We start from the raw sequence: 14,433 nt of genomic DNA, 5'->3' as shown, positions 1-14,433 counted from the left end.
CCTGCTGGCTCCAGTTTGCTTTGTTTTTTCTTTGCTTGTTTGTTCATTTTTTAGACGGTACATGCACTTGCCAAAGAGAAACAGACAGAGACGGGGAGGGAAGAATCCCCACCCTCCATGGGGAATGGTCATGCCACCATCCCTTCTCCTTGATCTTTTCCTCCTTTCTGGATTTTGGGTACACATGCATACATACTGACGTGTTTCTCAAGCCACTGGGTCCAGGACTCAAATTACAGGGTCACCATGCAGGATTGGGCTGCCTTAACACTAGACCAGGAAGCCGGCCGCAGGTATATTTTATTAAGTACTGGAAATTGATCAAAAGGAAAAAATAATTAAAACAGTATTAACTGGGCCAGCAGGTGACATAGTGATTAAGGCAATGGACTCCCCCATGGCCGTCTATAGTTTGAGTCTTGGACTCAGCAGCTTAAAACACAGTGGGCATGTGTGGTTCCGTGCCCAAAATCCCGAGAGGGAGGATGGAGAACAAGAGATTGCAGTGTGGCCATCACCTCTGGGGGGTGATTTCTCGCCTTCTATCTCTCTATTTCTCTCTCCCTCTCTCGATCCAGCAAGTGTACATGCCCTATAGCGAAAAATCACTATATATATATATATATATATATATATATATTTATAAAATTATCTGTTGATAATATATGTATGGTAATATCTTTGGGCTAATATACAATGTATTCTGGATAGAAAAATTTATTTTGTATATGTAATGATATACAGTGATTGACTAAACTTTAAGAACTTTTTAAAAACATGGATATAATTAATCATTTTACATAATACTACAATAAAGAGACCTACAGATTTACGTTATTTTTCTTTTTAATTTTTTTTTAAGAAAGATATTTTTGCTATAGGGCACGTACACTCACTCACCAGAGAGACAGGAGAGACAGAAAGCAAGAAATCACACCCCCACCAGGGAGGACAGCCATTCCACAAATCCCTTCTCCTCCAGTCTCCTCTAGGGATTGTGGACATGCATGTACATACATACGCCAAGCATGAGTTTTAAACCACTGGGTCCGGGTCTTGAAGCGCAGTTAACTATGTAGGAGTCCAGCAATGTAACCATTATGCCATCTGCTGGTCCCAGATTTATATTATTTTAATTATTCTCCTCCATGTCTATTTCTTTTTTATATTTTTTGGAGAGGTTTTTGCTATAGGGCATGTGCGCTCACCAGACAGAGAGAGACAGAGAGACAGAAAGTGAGAAATCACCCCCCTGGGGGGATGGTCACGCCGCAATCCCTTCTCCTCCATTCTCCTCTCGGGATCTTGGGCACGCACGCACACGCGCCCAGCATGAGTTTAAGCTACTGGATCCGGGATTCAAACCGCGGTCAACTACATGGGAGTTTAGCGACATAGCCATTACGCCAACTGCTAGTCCCCATGTCTATTTCCATTACAGAGTAGAAAGGTAAAGTATTGACCTCCAAGACCAGCTGCACATCATCAGAACCTAGTTAAATTCCTGCCTCTAACTGCTTCAATGCCTTCTCTGACAAATCTGCTCTTCCCAATCTCAGCTAATAGAATCACTGAACTACCTCATTGCTATGGTCTGAATGCTTGTGTTCCCCTCAAAATTCATAAGTTGAAATCCTAACCCTCCACTTGATAGTATAATTTTAGGGACAAAAGACTTTGGGGGCGATTAGGTCGGAGTAGTAATGTCCTCATAAATGGAATTAGTGCCTTTATAAAAGAAGCATGAAAAACACTACCTTCCACTTTCCATCATGTCAGGACACATCAAGAAGGCATTACTGGGAACCATCAGTTAGCATAATGGCTATGTCACTGGACTCCCACGTAGCCGACCGCGGTTCACGTCCTGGACCCGGTGGCTTAAAATTCACGCCGGGTGCGTGTGTGTGCGTGCCCAAGATCCCGAGAGGAGAATGGAGGAGAAGGGATTGCGGCGTGGCCATTCCCCCTAGGAGGGTGATTTCTCGCTTTCTGTCTCTCTGTCTCTCTCTGTCTGTCTGGTGAGCGCACACGCCCTATAGTGAAGATCTCTCCAAAAAAAAAGAAAGCACTACTGGCTCAGCCTCTGTGGTGGAGTTGTACCATACTGTATTATGGAGCCAGAAGCCATTTGCCAACTGAGGTTCAAATCCCTGGCCTGGTCAGCCCGAAAACATGCAGGGTTCATTGATACATGCCCAGGACCCTGGCAGGCTAGAGGCTTGCAGGAAGAAGACCACAGCATGACCAAGTCCTATGGAGTATACTCTCTCTCTCTCTCTCTTTCTCTCTCACCTCTACCATGAATAAAAATAGATAAATAAATAAGGCACTAACTGGGTGCCAGACAGTCGCACAATAAAATGGGTTGCTCTGCAAGTCAGAATCACTTGAGAAGTTGCCAGATGACATCCACAGATCCCTCTGCTAAGTACATTCAGCATATGTAGGCCCATAAAGCCCATACTCTGGGCTAACTGAGGCTGGGGGTAGACCGTACTATCAAAACTTTGTCAAGGGTGCTATACATCTGTCTGTCTCTTTCACTCATGGAATGAGAGAGATAATATATAACGACCTGTTGAGGCAGATAATGGAAGCCCTATCCTAAACAGGAACCACGAACTAGAAAGCAATCCTTCACCAGACACAAAATTGCTAGAGCCTTCTTCATCTTGGACTCCCCAGCCCCCAGAACAGTAAAAATGAATTTCTGTTGTTTATTAGCCATCCAGTTTAGTCTGATAATCAGCCCCAATAGAGTAACAGTACATAGACCTGAAATCAGTCAGCTTCAATATTCCATCAACACACTGCTGTAAGAGTGTGTTCAGGCTGACTCCATGGCCTGGTGATTAAGGCATCCAGTGCCCACATGGTCAGTCCTGCTGGTTGAGTCCCAGACCCAGCAGCTTGAGAAAAACACCGGGTGTATGTGCATGGATTCCTGAAATCCCTAAAGGAAGGAGAGACGGAGGATCAGGGATTACAATGCGATCATTCCCCATGGGGTGGTGCTTTCTTCTCTCCCTCTGTCTCTGGCAAGTGCACATGCACTCATACAAAAAAGGGGGGGGATAATCTACTCACTAATTTTAAGCCTTCCTTCTTACTATCTACTGATTTCGGCGAGAGTAAAGCAGATTTTGAAGGCGTCTAGGGCCCTCTACAAACTCTCAACTGACTTATTTTCTAAGTTCAGTTCCAACCAATATAGTACATTTATACTGCCAAAAACAATATACAAAGTGACCTTCTAACATAAATTAAGCATTAAAAAGTTCTTATTAAAGCTAAGCTATTTGGAATCCACATTCAGAATACTCTGACAATTGCAGTATTTGGAAGTCTGTGACTATGAATAAAATTTAACATTTCGGACATTTAACTAAAAACTGATAATACCATTTAATTTCAATAATATAGGACAAGATTATCCTAAATTATATCATAACCAAAATCATAAATTATGAGTCAACATAATTAAATTCAATTATATTAGAAAATGGCAGTAACATAGCATTGCAGCAGCAGGTGACATTTTCTTTTAAGATTATTTTATCTATTATTATTTTTTAATTTGACCAGAGAGGGAGAGAAAAAAGGAATGTGAGAAATCAAGCTGCCAGGCCTAGAACTCAAACTGCAGTCGACCATGTGGGAGTTCAGCACCCCAACCACCATGCCACCTGCTGGTTCCCAAGTGACATTTTTTTGAGAGTGGTCTACATGTCATTGTTCCAAAAAATTTTGTGTTTTAAGTCATTAATTCCCACACAGTATTGGTGAGTAGGGAACACAATGCTTTACAGATGAGGAATGAGGGGGACCGAGAAGATGGGAAATTACCTAAATTCTTATGCTAGACACAATCAGGAGGCATCTATGGGTTTGCCTAGTCTCCTTCTCCCTCACCAAACCAGGTAGAAAGTCTCCAGTTTCCAAGACCACCAAGCCTGCCCTATGCCTGCCCTGCCCTGAGCCTTTGCCCCAGTGCTGACAGCCAGCCTTCTCAAGCTGCTCTCCTTACTCATGAAAGGTGATGATCACACTCAGAGTAGCAAAGACCCTGTCAGGTCCTGTACTGATTCTGCCTACTAAATTCTGAGTCACACAGATTTGCACTTAATTTTATAATTATCCCATATCATAGTTTGATGCCTATTCTGAATCACTGCAAGTATGCTGCTTAGTTCCAGGAACACGGCAATTATAAAATACATGCCAACAGTTTCTCCCAACCCACAACACACAGATACTCTGCACAGACCATTTGATTAATAACAATTGCCCATGGAACCAGCAGATGACATAATGGTTACATCGCTGGACTCCCTCGTAGTTGACCGCAGTCTAAGTCCCAGATTCAGTAACTTAAAACTGAAGCTGGGTGCGTGTGCATGCACAAAATCTCGAGAGGAGAATGGAGAAGGAATTGGGGCATGGCCAAGCCCCCTGGGACGTGATTTCTCGCTTTCTGGCTTTCTGTCTCTCTCTCTCTCTTTCTCTCCGGTGAGCATACATGCCCTACGACGAAAATGTCTTAAAAAAGTAATAATTGCTCACATTTATTGAACTTACCATCTGCCAAATGCCAAATTAATTTTGCTCTATACCAACATATTTAACTCTCCTAATATTTCTATATTGTAGATAAGAAAACTGGGGCTTGAAGAGGGTATGTTCAAGTGATTACTTCTACACATTGAAATTAAGCTGTCTGACACCAATGCCCACAGCTCCTAGCCACTATTACATGCGATATTCACTCTTCTCCCTTCCTTTTCCTTCCTCTTCCTTCCTCTTTCTTTCTCCCTTCCTTCCTTTCTTCCTGTCATTGGCAGAGCGCATGTGTGCTCACTAGAGAAAAAGAAAGTACACCCTTAATGGGACATGGTCACACTGCAATCCTGCTTCTTCCATTTCTCCATCCTGTGAGGATTTGGAGAACCCAAGCACATGCACCCAGCATGATTTTCAAGCTGTTTGGGCAGGAATTCGAGCCACAGTGAGCCAGATGGAGTCCAGCTATCGAGCCATAGTTCTTAACTGCTACCCTAGAGGGTTGGCCCCGTCTCCTGGTTGCTCAATAAATTATGAGCTCCTTCAAAAACAAGACTGTGTGTTCTAATTCTTACCTAATAAGACTAACTATTGGGTTTTGGGTTTTATTTTAATTTATTTGATACTGTAATTAATTCTGAATTTCATTTTAAAAAGGAGGTAGGGGAGGGGCCATCAGGTGTGGTGGTTATGGTACTGGACTCACATGGTCAACCACGGACTCTCCCCCTCTCTTTCTCTGTCTGTCTCTGGCCAAATTAATCATCATTATCATAATAAAATTAAGAAAAGAGCTCGGGAGTACTGTGTGAGAATTCAACTATAATCTAAAGGTTTCATGTTAGCCGTTGTCCTATAAAGTAAGTTCCCTTCTATGACCCTGGACTACAGCTATGTGCACTGTGGACATGCCATACAGCACATGCACGAGGGTATTCCGTAAGCAAAGAAACCCACTTGTCAGAATCTTTAATCCATATGGCAGAACACAGTCAACACACCGATCTTAGAAGCTCACATTTTAGGCTATGTAGTTCCAATTTCCCAAAGAAGGTTTTGCTTGTTTTCCTAAACACCATGTCCTAAAATTACTATTAAATTTGTATCACCAATCTTTCTATTTTTATTTCCTTACTCCAGGAAATCTAGATTTTTTTTTCCTCTTTATTTAAAAACACTTCCTAGAGTTATGTGTCCTCTTAGGATGATGTGAACAAAGGGTAAACTCTACTACAGTTGCTGCATTTGGCTCCAGAAGCTCAAGTCCTGCTACCTACCACACTCAACCCACTGGGCCAAAACCCCGAGGAGAGGTCAGACAGTAAAGCAGGACATGCTGCAAGGCAGTCCCACCAGGGAAATTGCCAGTTCATGTCTGGAGACCTCCCTGAGGACACCAGGCACACATGTGTTCATGACCTGGGGCTGGCTGACTGCACTATCAGTGCCTCTCTCTTACACTCAGAAGAAAGAAACAATCTTTTTTAAAAAATTAAAATCACGAGACATGGGGCCGGCAGGTGGTGCAGTGGTTAAAGGTGCTGGATTCCCAAATGGCTTGCTTTCTCATTTTCTCTTTCTCTGTATGTCTCTCTGGTCAAATTAAAAATTAACAGGGCCCAGCAGTTGGTGTAATGGCTATGTCGTGGACTCCATGGAGTTGACTGCGGTTCGAGTCCTGGACTCGGTGGCTTAAACTCATGCCAGGTGCATATGCGTGCATGCCCAAGATACCAAGAGAATGGAGGAGTAGGGACTATGGTGTAGCCATTTCCCCTGGGGGGGCTGTGATTTCTCACCTTCTGTCTCTCCATCTCTCTCTGTCTTTCTGGCACGCATGCGCCCTATAGCAAAAACCTCTCAAAAAAATTTTTAAATAATAAAACAAATAGAATTAAATAAAGAACTCCTTTTTAAAAAGAAATAAAGAAAACCATGGAATCAGCAGATAGTGCAATGGTTACATCATTGGATTCCTATGTAGTTGACTACAGTTCAAGTCCCGGACCCAGTGGCTTAAAACTCATGCCAAGTGCACGTGCATGCAAGCACAAAATCTTGAGAGGCAAAAGGAGAAGGGATTACAGTATGGCCATCAACCCGGGGGGAGAGGAGATTTCTCACTTTCTGCTTTCTGTCTCTCTCTGTCTTTTCTGTGAGCACATGTGCCCTATAGCAAAAGTCTCCCTTAAAAAAAAAAAAAAAAGTGAAAACCATAAGGATACTGGATAGTGGACACTACTTTCCAGCAGAAGATGCCGTATCCCTATCTTCCCAAATCTCGTGGTAAACTCAGATTTTTCACAATTTCTCAAATCTAGTGGTAAGCCCAGACTTCTCACAATTTCTTACTGTTACCTAGCCCTGGCCCCCTTCTCTCATGCAGCTGACAGAGCCACATGCTCCAAGCCAATACCAAGCACTTCAGTCGGTTAGCAAATCCTCCAGAAGTGGATCGAGGTAGAGACACTCAGGTTCCTGCTACTGGAACTGTCTTTGCATTTCCGAGATTGTTTCCTAAATGTTCTGGAAGTTACAATACATAGTACAGTAGTACTAGAGCTCAGTTACACGCGGATTACCCAGAAGTGTCCGAAATTTAGTCTGGGTATGTAACCGACTCTTTTTTTTTTTTAAAGAGGTTTTTGCCTTAGGGCACGTGTGCTTGCTGGGGTGGAGAGAGAGAGAGACAGAAACAATGAGAAGGAAAGTGAGAAATCGCTCCCCAGGGAGAATGGCTATGCCACAATCCCTTCTCCACTCTCTTCCTGGAATCTTGGGTGCACACATGTGCCTGGCATAAATTTCAAGCCACAGGTCTGGGACTCGAACCTTGGTCATCCATGTGGGAGTCCAGCAATACAACCACTATGCCATCTGCTGCCCCTGTAACGGACTTTTAAAACATGATTTTTGAGAAAAAAAAGTGTGTCCCACTTTCAGCTGCCTTTAAACTTTTATATAATGCATCATATAAACTTTTATGAAAGCTTATTATTTTTATAGAATTCTCTACCATACTCAATTCTAAATTTATTTTTTTAAGATTCTTATCTCTAAACATAATATGTTAAGGAATACTTACTTGGGCGATTCTGTACTTTCTCTATTAAAGTGGAGTTGACCAGTTCGATAAGCACAGACTCCGATCTTTCTGGCTCATCATCGTCCAAAATGGAAATAGTTATTGTTGCCTCACTCTGATTAGCTCCAAAAACAGCAAATCCAGAAGCCGATATAAAGTCTCTACCCTGGGCTGCTCTGGGTAAATTAGGTGGAAAATACGGTGGTTTTTCCATATCATCCAGTGTTGCATATGAGACCATGACTGTTCCCATGAGGCCTTTCAATCTTAATATTGATAATGTGATGTTCTGGGTTGCTTCCTCAACTTCAATAGGTCTGTTTTTCTCAGAAAAGATGAATACCCCATAGGGATCATCACTAGCCAAAACTATTAATGTGGCATTAATATAAAATCCCAAAGAACCACTGGAGACGCTGAGGATTGACACAGAGAACGCCTTATCCAGTTCTGGGTCTTCATCGGGCAATATTTCCACTGTGATGTTGGCACTTGTCTGTCCGATCTCAAATGTGACGTTGCCGGAAGTGAAGGCAAGATCACCATCAGGGTCAGCGTCTATGCTCCAGTGCAAAGTGACGCGAGATAGAGTCCCGTGACTTCTCCTAACCTAAAAAGTATTTAATATTTAAACATTTTAAAATACAGACTGAAACTACTGAATTAGAGATTTACAAATGCGAAGTGATAGCAGCATAATAAATTTTATTTTATATAAGCTGCTGTCATGAGTATAAGTTCACTGAAGTTAGGGGACATATATTGCCCATCTATGAAGAGCTTCAGAGTCTTCCAAAGCAAAGGGAATGCAAAGTAGTTTCTTCATAAAACTAGAAATCGATGGAAAATTTTTAGTTTCTAATGAAATTACCACTACATATTTTGTACAGTTATAATATACACCAGCAATAAATCAAATATAGTTAACAAATTATATTTAAGTACACTCAGAAAGTTTTACATGCACTGCAAATATAGTATATAATTCATTATAAGAAATAGATAAGTGATATTTTTCTGAAAAGTTAGCTGTGAAACTTGTTTTCAGGAGCCAGCATGTGGCATGGTGGTTAAGGTGCTGGATGGCCAACTACAGCTGCAAATCCTGGACCTGGCAGCTTGCTCTCTCTCTCTCTCTCTCTCTCTCTCTCTCTCTCTCTCTCTTCCCCTCTCTCTCTCCTATCTCTCCTCTCGTTCCCTCTCTCTTTCTCATCACTCTCTAGTGGGCACACATGCCCTAAAGTAAGTTAAAAAATAATAGTGATAATAAATAAAGTTAAATAATTATTTAAAAAATCATTTCAAAACGATCCATGTTTTTTATCTTCAATATAATACGAAAAACAAATTCACATAAAAACTACATTTACCCAAGGTATATTAAGAACAAAGAAATCCTTTTGTCAAAAATATGTTAAGGAAAACGAAAAGCTCAGCCCCGGACACAGTAGCTCAGCAGTATTGCAGCCCTCCACAGCGCTGGGGCTACACGGAGGATCAAAGTGTCATTCCCGGGGCACCCTGTACATGCTGGTGGCACACGCATGCCTAAGATCCAGGTTAGTTGAGCAAGCTGGGTAGAGGACTGCAGCATGAGACCCTGTCGAAGGTGTCTTACTCCCCCGCTCCCCTTCCTCTGAGAAATAAGCTTTTTCAAAAAAAAGAAAAATGAGGGCAAGCAGGTAACATTGTGGTTAAAACACTGGATTCCCACATGGTTGTCTGCAGTTCGAGTCCCAAACCCAGAGGCTTGAAAATCACAACAAATAAATAGATAAATAAATGAATGTTTAATAAAAGTTTAAAAAAGAAAAGTGAAAAGCTTAAAAATTACTCCGGAGAGGTCTCAACTAAGAGTAATGTATATCCGTATTTAAATATGTTAGTTCAAAATAAAAGTAGAGACAGCAATTTTATAAAACTTGATCCTTTCCTTAATTATTGTTTTCTTTCCTGAGCAAATAAGTATCCTCTCTACAGTTATTGAGTTTATTCCACAACCATTTATTGAAGATCTGCCATTATGGTATAGAAGGATGTTTGGTCTTTCTCTAATTTCATTTAATTTACTAGAGGGTGCAGGCACTCACTGGGGAGAGAAAAAAGAGAGAGAGAGACTGAGAAAGTGAGAAAGCAGCCCCATAGCAGAAGGTCACACTGTTAATTCCTTCTTTTCCATTTCTCTCTCCTTGCAGGATTTTGGGCATGCATGCACATGCACCCGGAGTGTTTTTCAAACTGCTAGATCTGGGAACTGCACAGTCGGCCAAGTGAGTTCCAGCTCCCTTAATCCCCACCTGGCCCAAGTGGTATTTTATTTGTATAAAATCTGAGGAGGCTGAGCAAACTTCCAGATTCTCTGAGTCACTGAATAACAGAATCCTTCTTAGTTCCAACTGGAACAAAGCAGGGTGAACAACACACACACAGCAAAGAGTCGTTAGTGCTGTTCAAAAATCTTTTAAATGTTCTTTCCTTCTAAAACTCCACTTCACTCATTGCCAGCAGGCATGTGGCCAAGCAACTTGCTTTGACCAAAGAAGTATAAGTGGAAATGATGCAGATCACCGCCAGGAACAAGCCGTGAGAGCCAGTATGCAGTTCACAACCATATTCCCCACCTCCATGAAGACAAAGTATCTGTTAAGTAGCCTCTGACAATCTTGGTTCCTAGAGTGACTCATGAACAGAGTCCTTGACAACTTAACTTGGACATGTACTATGAGTGAAAAACAAATCTTTGCTGTATTTAAATTTTGGAGATATTTGTTACCACAGACTATCTGAAATAATACAAATATCTGTGTAAAGGGGCTGGCAGGTGGCAGGGTGGTTAAGGGTACTGGACTCCTACATGGCTGACCACAGTTCAAGTCCCTCCATTGCTTTCTCAGTTTCTCTCTCTCTCAGACACACACACACACACACACACACACACACACACACACACTGTCCCTCTCTGGTCAAATTAAAATAAATAAATAAATGGATAAATAAAGTTAAATAAAATATTTTTTTAAAAATCTATAAAAAATAAATACATGCAGTACAGCTCCACAGCTCCACTGTTTCTTAAAGGGTTAGAAATCGTCAGAATAATAAAATCAATCCAAACGCAAAACTAAACACAAAGGCAAATGCCACGTAACTATTTGGTTATCAGTTTGTGTTGTCTGTACCGACAAGCTCATGACTATACAGAGACAAGAAGATATAAAATCACTCTCCTAATACAATAAAGCAGTTTCTAAAAGAGCAGAAAGTATTCAGAAACAAAAGCAGAAAGTTACTCACATTTAATACAACAGTGCTATCCCCCTCTTCTGGTTCCGTTCCCCTGACAAAGAGTGACTCAGGGCTAAATTCAAATATGCCGTGAGCATGGTCAGAGGCAGCAATTGTCACTAGGATTTGGGAAGCCACTCCTAAACTGGCTGCACAAGTTCCAACAAAAAGCAAAAAAAAAAAAAAAATAAGGTTAATCAGTAATTTACAAACCAAAAGAAAAGCCAAGCTTGGAACAACTTTTTCAAAGAGTTCTTCTTTTCATTGTGGAGACATTCTAATTTGCACATGTGTACCACATGTATTCATGCTTTTATGACCTTTTCCTACTCTGGCATCAACATGATACAGAAATCTGCATAAGCACTTGGAGATAAATAAGGAAAACTTGTTTTTCGTTTTCATCTCTTTGAAAGAGAACATTCTCCCACATAGAGTACATGAGGAAGGTCTCCCAAAACCCCAGCTGACCTCAAAAGAACATGGGCCAAATGGATTCTTACCCTTATGAAACAGTAGTTTCCCTATGATTTTAGTCATTTTGAGTGAAATCAAAAACCAATTCTTGATCTCCAGTGTGAGTTAACACCAGACCTAATTTTTCATGATATCATGATATTAATTTTTATCTCTCCTTATCCCAAATAGTCCAATCGCGTAACTAAAAAGATGCCAAGATCTAAAGAAGCATTTGTTTTTCTTTTCTAAAAGTAGATCAATTTTTATGTTGTAGAAATGTAGCAGGAGCTCAACAATCCACAAAGTAACAAAGTAATTCATACAGAGCTTACAAGAGGCACAGATGGAAGTGAGCCGTGAGTGAGGGGGACACAAGTTCTGACCCTAAAATATATAAAACCTGACACTGTGTGGAGCCAGTAGGTGACAAAACGGTTAAGGCTATGGACTCCCACGTAGACAAACAAGAGTTTGAGTCCCAGACCCTTCAAACTCATGCCAGGCAGGACATGTGTGTGTGCATGCCCAAAATCCCAAGAGAAGAATGGCGAGAAGGGACTGAGACATAGCCATCCTCCCGGGGGGGGTGATTTCTTGCTTTCACTTTCTGGGTCTCTCTGTCTCTCTAGCAAGTGCACACATCAGATAGCAAAAAAAAAAAATCTAAAAAAAATTGATACGGTGAAAAGATTTGAGAATTTTAAAGTGCTCTCTATCATGAAATGAGTATTCTCAGTATTCTATGGTGAAAAGATTTGAGAATTTCTCTATCATGAAATGAGTATTCTCAGTATTCTCTCCACATATGCAAAAAAAATAATTGAGGTAAAAAAGCCAAATCATGTGTGTATGTGATTCTTCAAAAAGCATCCTCTATAGAATACTTCCCCCATTCATCAGCAACTTATTTTCATTTTTTTCTTTCTCTTTTTTTTTCCTGTTCATTTTAGTTAAATGCTACATATTTTGGTTAAATGAACTCACGATTCTTTTTGTAAAGAAAATAAGCATAATAGGGACCAGCAGTTGGCATAATGGCTATGTTGCTGGACTCCCACGTAATTGACCATGGTTTGAGTCTCAGACCTGGTGGCTTAAACTCATGTCAGGCAAGTGTGTATGTGTGCACAACATCTCAAGAGGAGAATGGAGAAGGGACTGCAGCGTGGCCATTCCCCTGGGGGGTGATTTCTCGCTTTCTGTCTCTCTGTCTCTCTGGCAAGCACACGCGCACGACAGCAAAAACCTCTCCAATAAAAAGAAAAAAGGAAAAGAAAAAGAAAAGAAGCATAATACATTTAACATAAAAACACAAATGTTTCAGTTATTTCTTTTTAGGTATTCAAAGCTAGGTAAAATGTTTAGCAATAATCACTTTTATAAATGACATTCAAGCAAAGTATCTGCCACAATTAGAATCAGGAAATTGCATTAGGTCATACAGAACGTGGGTCTAGGAGACAGAGAGGGGTCTGATTTGGACTTGATCACTCTCCAGGTTATGATTATGATCGAGGACAGGTAACACTTCAAACAGTTGCTGTGACAGTTAATGAGATAAAACATGTCAGGGACCTACACATAGTAGGTGTCATTTAGCAGTACTGCTGTTTCAAAAATGACAGGTTAGAACAAAAACATAACAGTAAGGAAGAACTCCTTGGAAGAACTGCTTACCATGCTTGTGAATAGTTGGAAGAAAGAATTCCATGTCCCCATCACCACTACCACTGCCATCAACCCTAAAGAATTCAGCCACTTCACAAGGAGAAACACAGAGACAGAACCCACACAACACACATTGACACAATGAGAAAATTGAGAACTCTTAATACATAGCAAGCAGTGTAAAATGCAGTTAAGTAATATTCACCCAATGACCCACTCTGCCCTAGAAAATAGATCATTTTTAAATGGTAAAATTATAACACCCATCAGGCTGCCTAATTACCAAAACTTCATTCAGTTTTAGGAAATACTCTTGTGTAATACTGTACTTGGTATTTCCCATTTCTACAATTTAATTTAAATTTTTTTATTATTTAGAGCATTGTAAATTGTTTTCTAACATTTTAAGTATTTTTAAAATATTTATCTGTGTATATTACTAAACACTTAAGCCTCTACACCTACGACAATCTCCTTCCACTCCTAACAATCAATTCAAAATTAGGGAAATACAGCTAACATTCCTTCTCTCTATCCACACATTCAAACCCCCACCTTATTAACCGTTCTGAACCTTTCTCACTCTCTTGCTCCTGAGCCCCAGACGAACAATAAAAATGCTACTTCAGCCTTGACTGTGAGATGTCACAAGGTATCAAAACCTTCAGCAAGTCACTAAGCTTCGTAGTACCTCAGTTTGTCCACCTATAAAAGGTGCTGCCTTTTATAGAAATGTAAAGATCAGATAAAATACAGTAATGGAAAAGAAATAACGTTGTAAAAATGTAAAGGATGGGGACCAGCAGTTGGCATAATGGTTACATTGCTGGACTCCCAGGTAGTAGACCTCAGTTTAAGTCCCAGACCCTGCGGCTTAAAACTCATGTCCGGCACATGTGCCTGCATGCCCAGTCCTGAGAGAAAAATGGAAGAAAAGGGATTGTGGTGTGGCTATCCCTCCGGGGGGTGATTTCTCACTTTCTCTCTCTCTCTATCTCTTCAGCAAGCGCGGGCATCCTATAGCAAAAATTTCTCAAAAAAAGTAAAACACTTTAGCAATATATAAAGGCTATATAATGAGAAAGTAGTTAAACTTTTGCTTCTAATTCAACTTCACCCCCACCATTATTTTACCAAATGTTTGCAAAGTAAGAAGGAAGGACAGTGATGATGACAACAGAAAAGGAGTAAGACAGGTGAAGCCACACCCACACACAGGTTTTCCCACCTATATCCTTGACGGACATGATAGCTCAAGATCTGCCCTGCTCTTCCTTTCCCCCTCGGTAGCACTGAACTACACAAGATAAGAGAATTTATGACCCCCAGAACCTAAAATCACCATAGAGACTAAAAAGGCAGAATGCGGTTCA

At 40.8% G+C, this 14,433-nt stretch overlaps 1 protein-coding gene across 1 annotated transcript in view; it reads right to left on the bottom strand.

Annotated features, from left to right (window-relative positions):
• ADGRV1 (adhesion G protein-coupled receptor V1) overlaps window positions 1-14,433 on the bottom strand; it is a 618,101-nt gene that overhangs the window by 519,293 nt on the left and 84,375 nt on the right. The window contains exons 26-28 of the mRNA XM_027774960.1: window positions 13,070-13,150; window positions 10,943-11,082; window positions 7,649-8,258 (exon numbers count right to left, since the gene is read on the bottom strand). Coding sequence (XP_027630761.1) covers window positions 7,649-8,258; window positions 10,943-11,082; window positions 13,070-13,150 — 831 coding nt within the window. The remainder of the gene's footprint in view (window positions 1-7,648; window positions 8,259-10,942; window positions 11,083-13,069; window positions 13,151-14,433) is intronic.

Source organism: Tupaia chinensis, unplaced genomic scaffold (assembly GCF_000334495.1).
Source record: "Tupaia chinensis unplaced genomic scaffold, TupChi_1.0 Scaffold000498_1, whole genome shotgun sequence".
NCBI lineage: Eukaryota > Metazoa > Chordata > Mammalia > Scandentia > Tupaiidae > Tupaia > Tupaia belangeri.
Note: the sequence above shows the minus strand (reverse complement) of the source record. Positions and strands in the feature narration are given on the sequence as shown.